At 42.9% G+C, this 14,185-nt stretch overlaps 1 protein-coding gene across 1 annotated transcript in view; it reads right to left on the bottom strand.

Moving 5' to 3' along the window:
• Positions 1-14,185, bottom strand: part of SYTL2 (synaptotagmin like 2) — a 185,401-nt gene that overhangs the window by 83,517 nt on the left and 87,699 nt on the right. Inside the window, exons 3-6 of the mRNA XM_077484927.1 lie at positions 12,051-12,205; positions 9,091-9,247; positions 6,620-6,692; positions 2,622-2,739 (exon numbers count right to left, since the gene is read on the bottom strand). Coding sequence (XP_077341053.1) covers positions 2,622-2,739; positions 6,620-6,692; positions 9,091-9,247; positions 12,051-12,205 — 503 coding nt within the window. The remainder of the gene's footprint in view (positions 1-2,621; positions 2,740-6,619; positions 6,693-9,090; positions 9,248-12,050; positions 12,206-14,185) is intronic.

Here is a 14,185-nt window from a genome sequence, read left to right as displayed (position 1 = left end):
GGAGAGGTTTGACCTGGCACATTATGCTCCCTTTATGGAGGCCAGTGGAGTCTCTACTGGCCCCGTCAGGCTTCCTGCTTTGAACAGGACTAGTAAGGAGTTTTTACAGTTATATAGCGCACAGCCATACAGTAATGCTTGACCAGTTTTGTTTTATATTGGCTTTGTATACTTTCTCCAATGATTGTTATGTTGCATTTATTTTGTAAACTTAATAAAATTCTTTGAAAAATAAAAATAAAAACAAAAAATTAAAAATGATGTTTTCCTTTACGAGGTTCCCAGTATGTATGATTGTCTAATAACGGTGTCTAAAATTACAATAGTCTATAAAATTCTAATTATTTCACAATGCAATTTCCCCCAAAAAAAAAACTTTTCAGCACACCACATATTTATAAAAATAGAGAAATGCATTAACAGATCTACTAAATATAGGCTTTGATCAGAAACTCGCTTTACATACAGACACCATCATCACACAACATTTTTACAACAATTTCCATCAGCTTGTGTTCATTGCAGAGCAGAAGATGCACAGCAACACAGCGAGTTAGAACATTCATCAGCTGCAAATTGCTGATCGGTAGACCGTGCAGCCCAATTAAGTTTTTTTGTTTTTAAATGGAGAAGAAAGGAGAGATCATTACTTTTACCGCCTTGTTTTTCAGCAAGGGGGCAGTAGAGCTCAATATGATTGAGCACTCCCATTAGCAGCCTTTTACCAAAGTCCCGAAGAAGCTTCTCTATGGTCACCCAGCATACAACTACATCTGTAAGAAACCAACTGTTTTGGGGTTCTGCAATATTGCCAAGATGTGGAATATTTCCAGGCAGTAATTGAAAAGAACAAAATAATCTGGGGGGAATTTTTTTATTTATTTTTTTATTTAAATGTACCATAAGCACCAGGATTTGGTCTGCGAGTGGGTTTTATTCAGAGAAAAAGCTCACCCCTGTGGTGGTGGAGGTAAACATTAACAGCTGGGGGTGTCTTAGCAGCATCCTATCAACAAGGCAGGATGAGGGACACCATCTTCTGCAGTATTTTAACCAGTCTTAAGGTGGTATGTAAATGGTCTACACCTATAGCAAGAGTAGTATTCAACTTTGTATTTTGCATAGTTCATGCTGCACTGTAACTAAACTACTTTATCATTTTTATTCACATAAATAGAACCTTTTGGTGGTGTTTAATCACCACTGGGTTTATTGTTTGCTAAACAAAATGAAAAAAAGATAGAGTTTTAGTTTTGGTTTTAAAATATTGTAAATAAGCTTCCTCCTTCACTGATGGGCACCGATCTGCAGCCTTTATCGGCACTGACTGGCTTCACTGATAGGACTGCACTGATAACAGGGGTGGACTGACCATGCAGGCACTCGGGCGCTGCCCGAGGGCCCTATGCCACTAAGGGGCCCCATCAGGGTTGCCAGCCTCAATAAAACCAGGGACAGTATGTAAAAAATCTGCGTTTTTAAAAAAAATCCCAAGATTATAGCTGCCCCGCCTCTACAGTACCGTGTGTGTGTGTGTGTGTGTGTGTGTGGCCCCATAATCTAGTGCCTGGGGGCCCCATAATCTCCTATTGCCTGGGGGCCCCGTGAGTTGTCAGTCCGCCCCTGACTGATAATCACTGCACTGATTATCAGTGCAGATCCCCCGTCAGGAGAGCCGGTTATCGCCTCTCCTCTACTCGTGCGCCGTCCGTGTGAACAGAGACATGCCAATAACCGGCACTTTCTAGTTGATTGGACACAGCTGACCATGTGGTAAAGCAGTGGTCATCAACCCTGTCCTCAGGGCCCACTAACAGGCCAGGTTTTATGTATAACCTTGGGGAGATGCAACTTAGAATACTGCAATCACTGAGCAGCAAATAAGATCACCTGTGCAAACCTGGCCTGTTAGTGGGCCCTGAGGACAGGGTTGATGACCATTGTGGTAAAAAGTCTACACCACCGGTTCCCGCGCTGTGCGCCCATGAGCTGCCTGTTCTGAAGATCATCATATAACCTCCAGTCAGAACAGGAAAGCCACAGCCCGGCCATCATTTTGCTATTGGCCAGGCGGGATGTGGTTAAACCTTTGTAGGCCTCATTTCGTTGTGTGGCACCAAGCAAAGGACCCGTGAGAGAGGTCTCAAGGTTACAAGTATGCTTTAAAATTTATCATTCAATTCACCAAAATTCAATATTTCACAAACCATATTATCGGATTGGTGGCGATGGTAAATGGGCACACTTCATTTTCAGAACAAAAATTCAACAAAAAGTGTACTGAAGCCAAAAAGCCAAGATTTTATGCCACTAGCTGGAGTAATACCTGACCGGCCAATTATTTTGTAATCAATAGACATTTAAGGGCTGTGAAAAAAAAAATATATTCCAAGTGACAAAAACTAAGCAATGACTTGAAGAAATTTAGTTTAAGCCGATTACCTCTTGTATCTCTCGACCTTCCCTCTTAGATGGTTAGCTCTAAGGAGCAGGTCCCTCCGATTCCTAATGTATTAAAGTGTATTGTATTTGTACTGTCTACCCTCAAGTTGTAAAGCACTACGTAAACTGTTGGCGCTATATAAAGCCTGTATAATAATAATAATAAAAAGATTTCCTACCAGATTTAGGCTTTTCAGTGCCGTTCATTTTAACATTTTCAGGATTCAGGCTTGGGGCTTCATTATTGTAGTCGGTCTCATCTTGTAAGCCTTCAGAATTGAATGGATTTTGTCTTGCCTAAAAAGAAAACCGAAAAGGATACATTTACCACTTGACAAACCCTTTCTCTAAGCATACCTTTAAAAAGTTATGTAAAGGCATGTTTTTAAGTATTTTTTCCCCCCCCCCAAAAGAGAGAAGGGTTAAAGCACATTCATTTTATGCATTTTTTTTTGCCATGTGTGCCCAGTTGGGGCAGATTTCACTTGAACTTCCTGCCTCAAAGAAGCAACAGAAAGGGAGAAGAAATCTCTATAAAGTGAAAGCAATTCCCTTCAGAGAGTTCAGGGGAAATCATCCCTCAATTTCCCTCGGTTTTTGAAAGACTTCATTTCACTTCCTATTAAGTCACAGGGAGAAAAAGTGAAGGGAAAGCTCCCCAACAGGGAAGAGACAATAAAATAATCTGGCTGGAGTTTTAACAGTTCAAAGCTATTAAACCGAGAAGAAAAAAAAAAAAAAAAAACACACACCACACAACCATTAGGTCTTTACATACTCCTTAAATTCTTCAGCACCTGACTGCACACAACCCCTAATTTTTCTCTGTTACCTTTAAGAAAACCTTAACCAACTGTTTTAATTTGTTCATAAACGACCTGGAGGATGGGGATAAACAGTTCAATCTCTGCATTTGCGGACGATACTAAGCTAAGCAGGGCAATAACTTCTCCGCAGGATGTGAAAACCTTGCAAAAAAAATCTGAACAAATCAATGGGGTGGGCAACTACATGGCAAATTATGTTCAATGTAGAAATTTTTTTAAATAATGCATTTGGGTGGCAAAAATATTAATGGAATCTATACACTGGGGGGAGAACCTTGGGGGGGGGGGGGGGGGGGTCCTAGTAGATGATAGGCTCAGCAATGGCATGCCATGCCAAGCTGCAACAAAGCAAACAGAATATTGGCATGCATTAAAAAAAAAAAAGGGATTAATTCCAGAGATAAAAAACTCTGGTCCAGCCTCACCTGGAGTATGCTGTCCAGTTCAGGACACCAGTCCTCAGGAAGGATGTACTGGAAATGGAGCGAGTACAAAGAGGGACATCAAAGCTAATAAAGGGTCTGGAGGATATTACCGTATATACTCGAGTATAAGCCGAGATTTTCAGCCTCTTTTTTGAGGCTGAAAGTGCCCCCCTCGGCTTATACTCGAGTCACCGCTGTCTGACTGCCCGAACAGCGTGTCGAGCAGACAGACAGCGGCCATTCTACCTTTCAAAAGCCGCGCCTCCGCCTGTGATAGGCGGAACACTCAATTTCCCAGCAGTCAGTGTTCCGCCTATCACGGACATCGGCTCATCCTCGTACTACGGACGAGGATGAGACGATGTCCGTGATAGGCGGAACACAGACTGCTGGGAAATTGAGTGTTCCGCCTATCACAGGCGGAGGCGGAGGCACGGCTTTTGAACAGGGGAATGGCCGCCAGGGCGCCGACGAAGAGCGGCGATCCTGGCATGGGACAACACGGAGGCTCGGGACGGGACGACACGGAGGCTCGGGACGGGACGACACGGAGGCTCGGGACACAGGTAGGCTGGACACACAAGGCTGCACGGACACACACACACACACACAGGGATGGATGGATGGATGGACACACACACACACACACACACACAGGGATGGATGGATGGATGGACACACACACACAGGGATGGATGGATGGATGGACACACACACACACACACAGGGATGGATGGATGGATGGACACACACACACACACAGGGATGGATGGATGGATGGACACACACACACACACACAGGGATGGATGGATGGATGGATGGACACACACACACACACAGGGATGGATGGATGGATGGACACACACACACACACAGGGATGGATGGATGGATGGACACACACACACACACAGGGATGGATGGATGGATACACACACACACACACAGGGATGGATGGATGGATGGACGCACACACACACACACACACACAGGGATGGATGGATGGATGGACGCACACACACACACACACACACACAGGGATGGATGGATGGATGGACGCACACACACACACACAGGGATGGATGGATGGATGGACGCACACACACACACACACACACAGGGATGGATGGATGGACACACACACAGGGATGGATGGATGGACACACACACAGGGATGGATGGATGGATGGACACACACAGGGATGGATGGATGGACACACAGGGATGGACGGACACACAGGGATGGACGGACACACAGGGATGGACGGACACACAGGGATGGACGGACACACAGGGATGGACGGACACACACAGGGATGGACAGGCATATCTCACCCTCGGCTTATACACGAGTCAATAGGTTTCTCAGTTTTTTGGGGGTAAATTGGGGGCCTCGGCTTATACTCGGGTCGGCCTATACTCGAGTATATACGGTAGTTATGAGGAAAGGTTGCGAGCCCTGAACTTATTCTCTCTGGAGAAGAGATGCTTGAGAGGGGCTATGCTTTCAATATACAAATACCATACTGGTGACCCCACAATAGGGATAAAGCTTTTCTGCAGAAGGGAGTCGTGGCCACTCATTAAAATTAGAAGAAAAAAAAAAAAAAAGAAAAAAAAAAGAAGAGGTTTAACCTCAAACTACGTAGAGGGTTCTTTACTGCAAGAGTGGCAAGGATGTGGAATTGCCTTGCACAGGCGGTGGTCTCAGCGGGGAGCATCGATAGTTCCAAGAAACCTGAACGACCGCAACATACAGGGATATACAATGCAATACTGACATATAATCACACACATAGGTTGGACTTGTGTCTTTTTTCAACCTCACCTACTATGCAACCATGTATCCCTATACTTGGTATGTCCAAAGTCAGAACTATTTTCCCCCCATTTTGTATAATGTATAAAATGGTTTTATTCCTTAGGGATTTTGTGTTTTTTTGTTATTTATCTCCATTTAAAAAATTGCCCTTGGCTTCCTGTCCAGTAAACAGAATATTAATGGTTAATTTTAACACCCAAAATTAAAACCTGTGGCTTATGCTAACCTAAAATCAGAAACAGGGTAGTTAGGGAGTTGTGATCCTTTTTGAGTTTGCTTTGATCAAATCTTGCACTATATGTGCCCCATTTAAGACTTCCTTCACTAGACTCCTAACAAAGTAAGAACAAACCTCAAAAGTAAGGGAAATCCTTTACGTTGTCACCAGTAGCATGGCAAGATTCTCTCTCCATTTATCTTCTGGCAAGTAATCCAATGTTTTATTTTTTCCTCTAGGCCCATGTCATTATGGTGGCCAGAGCAAACCAGTAGAGCAGAGTCAGCAATAAAACACACTAGAGAGAAGGTTACACGCAACAACAACAACAACAAAAACACACAACACCAAACAAACTCAAAACTTCAGATTAAGAGCCCTTTCACACCACACCGCCCATAGTGTGGGCGGTAAAATGCCACTATTTTTAGCGCCGTTTTGCGGCGCATTTCGGCCGCTAGCGGGGCGCTTTTACCCCCCGCTAGCAGCCAAGAAAGGGTTAAAACCGCCGGCAATAGCGGCGTTTTGCCAGCGGTATTACAGCGCTGCCCCATTGATTTCAATGGGGAGCAGCGGTAAACACACTGCTCCTTCACAGCTCCAAAGAAGCTGCTGGCAGGACTTTTCCCTGACGTCCTGCCAGCGCACCGCTGTAGTGTGAAAGCCCTTGGGCTTTCACACTACAGACAATGATGCAGCTTTTTTAGGGCGGATTGCAGGGTCTTATTTTTGAACCAAAACCCTACAGACTTGGTTCTACTGTTCCACAGAGACCTGAAATCCCAATAAAACCATATCCTATGTGTTCCTCCCCAACCACCGAATCAGGTGGAAATGAATACCAAGAAATGCTCACTTCAAGCCTGTTTAAGGTTCAGTGTTCTCACCTTTGGAGGGGAAAAAGTTCCATTCCTCAAGTTATCTTGTTTTTCTGTGGATGTGAGGCCAACTTTTTTGGAACTAAAGAAAAATATAAATATCAGAATGCATAAAGAAAAAAAAAAAATATATAAAAATCAAAAAAGGAGTTGTTACTTGCATATACATTAGGACATCATTGTACACAGGAATATACATCTGCACATTTTGGATGACCAATGTCCAGAGTATGAACACAATCTGTTAAAGCGGAACTAAACCCACTAATTTAACAGTTTCTCAAAAGAAAGCTCAAATTAAAAATAATCATGCCAAGATTTCTTACTGAAGTGTTTTGCTTTACATTCTACCTACTAAAGCTTGTGCAGTGTATGTTCCAGTCAAGGCATGCCACTGATGACCGTTGCCAGTGTGCTCATACCTGCTCTTAACCGAACTTTCAAGCGGCCAAATAGCCAATCACATGTGCAGCACCAAGGTAACTGTAGAATCTAGATTCTATACACACACACACACACACACACACACACACACACACACCATTTTCTTTAGCCAAAGTCTGAGTAGCAAAGCCTGTCAAATGCTGCGCTTCAGAGAAAGACCCTTGCCCTCTGTATATAAGCAGACACCATATAGTTCAACACCTTTAAAGTCCCATTGGTATTTTTTTGCTATTGCTCTGTATATAATCCGTAGTCTCTAGCTTTGGCTTACCAGGTGACAGCCTCTGCAGAGAGTTCTTCAATCAGCATAAGCTTTGCCGATTGCAGTATGATGCACCCCAAAAGTGTGAGGAACAAAAAAGGGGGAGTAGTACTGTGCCACCAATGGTCAGATTTATGCCGGCCATACACTGTTCGAATTTCTAAAGAATTTTCTTTCGAAAATCGTATCTAAGAATTTTTGTATGAACTTTGCACCATTAGTGGGCTGCAGCAATAGCCGATTTTCGTGCGGAAATAAAATTTGAGGAATCGGACATGTTGGAAATTTTTTGAAAAACAAAAACGATTTTCTAATCAATGATGGGAGAATCGTGCGAGAAATGTAATAAGAAAAGAAAATTTACGGAGATGAAAGAAGATTCCCGGCCAAGAAAATTATTTTCTGTAGCAACACGAGGTGAAATTGAAGGTTTGGTCGGCCGAATTTAGAAAATCAATGGTGGCATCATTGTATCACAAAAAAAAACAAAAACGAATTTTCTGATTTTGAAAAGAAAATTTGTTCGAAATTCGACCATGTATGGCCTGAATTAGAGTGGAAGAAAAGGAAAACTATAACCATTCTTAAAAATCCACTCCAGCTCCTGATCACCTGTGCCAGTGAGTGGCTGCTGCAGTGGAGAGGGGTGAGCCCTGGTTGGGCCATGGGATCCTATGGGTGACACCACAGCTCCTGGAATTTACAGCCATTGTAGTGTGCAGGATCAAATGACTGGACCAGAGCAGATTAAAAATAACTAAACAGATTTATACAGGTTACTCGGGGGGGGGGGGGAGAATAGTTCTAGTTGTGCCATGTACACACAACCGGACTTTTCAGCAGACTGGGTTTGACGGTCTTCCTGATGGACTTTTGGCGGAGTTCCTACGGACTTTCCGAACAAAAACGGACTTGGCCACACACAAGCACACCAAAGTCCGACAGATTTGAATGTGATAATGTACCCAATAGAATAAGGAAGTTCATAGCCAGTAACTAATAGATGCCCTAGCGTTGGTTTTCGTCCGGACTAGCATACAGACAAACAGATTTTTCGACCGGACTCGAGTCCAACGGAACGATTAGACATGTTCCAAATCTAAAATCCGCCTGATTTTTCGACAGCAAAGGTCCGATGAAGCCCACACACGGTCAAATTTCTTTGATGGATTTGTTCCTTTGTTGTCAGAAAGTCCAGCCTTGTGTACACAGCATTAGGCATTTGTTCGACTTTAAAGTGGTTCCAAAAATGCAGAAGTTTTTATTTTTATTTTGATGCATTCTAAAAAACCTTGTGTGCATCAGCTGCCCTCATGCTTACCTGAGCCCCATCTCCATCCAGCTATGTTGCACAAGAGATACGGCTGTCGAAGGCTCTCCCTCCTGATTGGCAGAGACACAGGAGCAGGCACCATTAGCTCCCGCTGCTTAGCCAGAGGAGCGAGAAGGGGCAGGGCCTGAGCCACGGCTCCATGGTTAAATGGACACAGAGCAGCGGCTCAGCTGCCCCCATAGCAAGCTGCTTGCTATGGGGGCACTTGGCAGGAGGGAGGGGCCAGGAGCGCTGTTGAGCCAGCCGACAAGGAGGATCTGAGCTTCTCTGTGCAAAACCACTACACAGAGCAGGCAAGTGTAACACGTTTGTTACTTCTTGTTTAAAAAGACTTTAGTATCACTTTAAGTCTCATGTCAAAGTTAGGAAGTCATGGGAGATGGCGCAGTCTAGTTTAAGACACATTTGACAAATAGTCTACGGAATTAAACAAAAGCTCACCTTTGATTCCCCTCCTGTTTTTTAACCATTATATCTTCCTCTGTTTCATCTGGTGCTTCCATGACTCCATATAACTCTGGAGGAATAAAAAGGTCTTGGTTGACACTGTTTACCCAGCGTCTCTTTGAACTGTCCTTATTGAGCTCACTTAGCTCAGCTAAAACACAAAAAGTTACCGTTAACAACATTTTCCCCCCCAAGTAAAACATTGAAGGGGGGGTGGGGGGGGGGGGGGTGACAAAAATAAAGGAATTCAATAACTGCCGGGGTTTATCATGCCATGCACCAGCTTCAATACATGCCATGTATAGGGTTGAGGGTGGTGTTGATCAGGCTACTTGTGTGCAGAATTTGTTCTGTAGCGCTAAGTGTAAAGATTGAGCTTCCAAGACCTCCTCTTGTGATGTCCTTATATCATTATACATAGTGCTGTGTTACTGCTAGAGGAAGCTTAGAAGACCAGCTCTGTATAGGGCTGAATCCACCCAAAGGCTCCCATCGATTAATGGTTGAGAGTAGCATGATGCACATGAGGAGGTTGATTTACTCAAAAATTAGAGCATGTTCACTTTGCAAATAAGAACCAAAATGAAATTGTGAAACAAAAAAAATTAATTAAAAAAAAAATGAAAAAATTTTAAATTGGAGAAGAATTTTCAAAGGAAAAAAAAAAAATAAACCCTCAGGATGTTTGCTTGCATATGATTAAACTCAACACAACTTCATTCCGAACAAATTTTCTTTTTGCAAGGTGAAATTTCATTCATCTAGGGAATGAGGTGAAGTTGTGCAGACTTAAAAAAAAAAACAGATCATTCAACAACATTGAATATAAAAAGTCTACACACTCCTGTTAAAATGTCAAGTTTCTGTGATAAAAAATAAATAAATAAAATAAATACATTTTAAAAAATAATAATGAGACAAAGCGAAATAATTTCAGAACTTTTCACCTTTAACATGACCTATAAACTGCACAACAGAACAAAGTTATTAATATGGTGGCATAAGTGTGCACACCCTTAAACTAATACTTTGTTGAAGCACCTTTTGATTTTATTACAGCACTCAGTCTTTTTGGGTATGAGTCTATCAGCAGGACACATCTTGACTTGGCAATATTTGCTCTCTTTGCAAAAACACTCTAAATCTGAGATTGCGAGGACAACTCCCGTGCACAGCCCTCTTTAGGTCACCCCACGGATTTTCAGATTCAAGTCTGGGCCATTCCAAAAAAACATTAATATTCTTCTGGTGATGCAATTGTTTTGTTGATTTGGATGTATGCTTTGGGGACATTGTCATGCTGAAAGATGAAGTTCCTCTTCATGTTCAGCTTTCTAGCAGAAGCCTGAAGGTTTTGTGACAATATTGACTGGCATTTGGAACTGTTCATAATTCAATCTACCTTGACTAAGGCCCCTGTTCCAGCTGAAGAAAAACAGCCCTAAAGCATGATGCTGCCACCACCATGCTTCACTGTGGGTATGGTGTTCTTTTGCCCCAAAAATATCTTTTGGAGTTCTGGCCAAAAAGTTCAACCTTGGTTTCATCAGACCAGAATACATTTTCCCACATGCTTTGGGAGGCTTCAGATGTGTTTTTGCAAAATTTAGCCAGGCTTGGATGTTTTTCTTGGAAAGAAAAGGCTTCCGTCTTGCCACTCTACCCCATAGCCCAGACATATGAAGAATACGGGAGATTGTTGTCACATGTACCACACAGCCAGTACATGGCAGATATTCCTGCAGCTCCTTTAATGTTCCTGTTGGCCTCTTGGCAGCCTCCCTGACCAGTTTATGTCTCGTCTTTTCACCAATTTTGGATGGACGTCCTGTTCTTGGTAATGTCACTGTTGTGCCATATTTTTTCCACTTGATGACTATCTTCACGGTGTTCCATGGTATATCTAATGCCTTGGAAATTCTTTTGTACCCTTCTCCGGACTGATACCTTTTAACAACAAGATGCCTCTGATGCTTTGGAAGCTCTCTGCGGACCATGGCTTTTGCTGTAGGATGCGACTAAGAAAAGGTCAGGAAAGACCTACTAGAACAGCTGAACTTTATTTGGGGTTAATCAGAGGCATGTTAAAATAGGAGTCAGTACACACCTGCCATCGTTTTTAAAGTGAGTTTAAATGGGATTGCTTAATTCTGAACACAGCTACATCATTAGTTATAAGAAGGTGTGCACACTTCTGCAACCACAGTATTTTTACTACCCCCCCAGATTTCAGTTTGTTTTTCAACTGAGTTGTATAATTTGTAGGTCACATTAAAAAGGTGGCAAAATGTTTTAAATTTAGCTGTCTCATTTTTTTTACATCACAGAAATCTGACATTTTAAAACCGGGGTTCTTGCCAATGACCACAAGTGTAAGGAGCATTCTTCCCACTGACCATCACACGAACATATCATGAGTTGTAGATATAGTCATTTTTAGCAGGGGTTCCCCCGAGGTTGAAAGTTAATTCAAGGGTTCCTCCATGTTGAAAAGGTTGAGCAAGGCTGCTCTACTCTATATAAAACAAAAAAAAAAAAAAAAAAAAAAAAAAAAAAAAGTGCTGGAAAGTTCACCACTCTTTGAAATATTTTGTCACTTGGTTGTATATTAAAAAACTAGGTTTGCATTCAGCTTTAAATGACTGAATCTATCCAGTGGGTCAAAAAAGGAACTCCGCATCAAGCCCGTAAACAGAGGAATCATTTTGTTTGCATGTGCCCATAGAATGGCAGAAGGCACTGAAGGAGTAAGAATGGGATAGGGCGTTTATATTTTATCCCTTTTGTTTTTGGTCAGGGCAGCCTAGGAGGAATAAGTAGAAGTATCATTTTGTGCGCAAGCTTGCCCCATCACCTCTATGTGAAGCAAAAAAAAAAAAAGAAGGAAAAAAAGGGAGGAAGGCGGGACGCCAATATCAAAAGCAAGCGACAAATCCAAGACACAAGTTACGCACCTATTGTAGCTGGTTTTTTCCTTTTCCTAATTGAGGCTCTGACCAGGTCGACGCCATTAATTTTCTCTCTATGACGTTTTGATTTTGCGTCGTAAAACCATTGTCCACTTTTGTATTTAAACTCATTTTCATCGTGCACTACATCTTGCAGGTTCCTGTAAAGCAACAAATAACGTAAAGTACACATTTATACTGTATAACAGTTACAACTGTAGGTCAGCTTTTAAAAGGGAACTACAACAGTGGTTCTCAACCCTGTCCTCAAGTACCCCCAACAGGCCAAGTTTACAGGTTTTCCTTTATCTTGCACATGTGCTTTAAATCAGAGTCAATGGCTTGGTATTTTGGACAGCTATTTTATCTAAGAGAAATTCCCAAAACATGGCCTGTTGGGGGTACGAGGACAGGGCTGAGAACCATTGAACTACAAAGGTTGCCTCCCTGCACCACAAGGACTATGTCATCTCTTGTCAGACCTTATGTACAGGTGTCCCACCAATAGTTTCCACAAAATCTTTGTGATATAGGAGCACTGAACCTTATACGGATGCTTTTTATATATCTATCTATCTATATCCAGGGGTGGACTGACCATTGGGCCACTCGGGCACTGCCCGAGGGCCCCGTGCCACGAGGGGGCCCCAAAGTTGCCAGCCTCAGTAAAACCAGGGAAAGTATGTAAAAATCTGTGGTTTTCTTTTCTTTTACATCTGTCTCTGAAATGTCCCTTCCCGACATCCTTTTGGTCTAAAAATCCCGAGATTATAGCTGCCCCACCTCTCCAGTAACTTCTCATCCAATAGAAACATGTCTATGTATACTGTGTGGCCCCATAATGTCTGATTGCCTGGGAGTCCCATAATCTCCTATTGCCCAGGGGCCCCATGAGTTGTCAGTCCGCCCCTGTCTATATCTATACACACACACACACACACACACGGATAGTACAGATATCTCAAAAGATACGACAATGGTATATGTACATGGAAAGGTCAGCATATATACTATACATATAGTGGATGCAGATCAATGAGCGAGACATTAGAGACCCAAAATCCCAGGTACTAGGAAGTCTCTGACCTGTGTGTCATTTTACATGGTTAACAGTTATTACAAAAAGAAATAAAATAAAAATTTTAATAAGAAAAAGACCAGAAGCGATAATAAAATCAAAAAAATAAAATAAAAATGGGGACATTGGGGTAGGAAAAGGAGCCCACTGTACCACCAAACTGGTAGAACTAGAAGCCCCCCTCCAGAGCACACGCCAAGTGATGGGGTTTAATTGAACAGAGCTTTGTATTCCTCAGAATAGAATAAATCATGCCAGTAGAACTACTTATGGATCCCCCCCCCGACGGCCCTTCTCCACGGCTACCAGGTCCTCCACGTCCTTGATTTCAGCAACTTTTTTTTTCAGAGTTATGGGCGGTGCCCGTGTCTGCTGGCAAAAAAAATGACCAGTTACACTTACCGGTAACGTCTTTTCTAGGAAATCTTCCAGGACGGCACACCTGAGAGATGACTGGTCCACCTGACAGGAAACACAATCAACAACGAGTTTAAAAGTCCCCACCCCTCCCTCAGACCCTCAGTTATGGTAAAGAAAATCCCACACCAGTGTCAGAGGGAACATTCTGTGAAGAATTAATATATCACCAATAAAACAAGGGTAGGGAGTAGGCCTGCCGTCCTGGAAGATTTCCTAGAAAAGACGTTACCGGTAAGTGTAACTGGTCATTTTCTCCAGTCATCTTCCAGGACGGCACACCTGAGAGGATAAGCAAGAATTTCAGGCCTACCTTTAGGGCGGGACAACCGCTTGTAGGACCTTCCTGCCAAATGCCAAATCCTGAGGGGACAACAGCTCCACTCTGTAGTACCTCAGAAATGTTCTATGGCTCGTCCATGTTGCTGCCTTGCAGATCTGGTCAATTGAGGCGCCTGCCCTCTCTGCCCAGGAGGTCGCTAGGGATCTAGCTGAATGCGCCTTAAGGCGGGTTGGTACTGGTTTACCTGCCTGTCTATAAGCGATGGATATGGTCTGTCTAACCCATCTAGCTATCGTAGACTTAGATGCTTGAAGACCCTTTTTCTTCCCTGAAAAAGTGACCAATAAATGACTGGATCTCCTA

The sequence above is a fragment of the Lithobates pipiens genome, unplaced genomic scaffold (genome assembly GCF_037356315.1).
Source record: "Lithobates pipiens isolate NorthernLeopardFrog02 unplaced genomic scaffold, aLitPip1_a1.2 Scaffold_169, whole genome shotgun sequence".
Lineage (NCBI taxonomy): Eukaryota > Metazoa > Chordata > Amphibia > Anura > Ranidae > Lithobates > Lithobates pipiens.
Note: the sequence above shows the minus strand (reverse complement) of the source record. Positions and strands in the feature narration are given on the sequence as shown.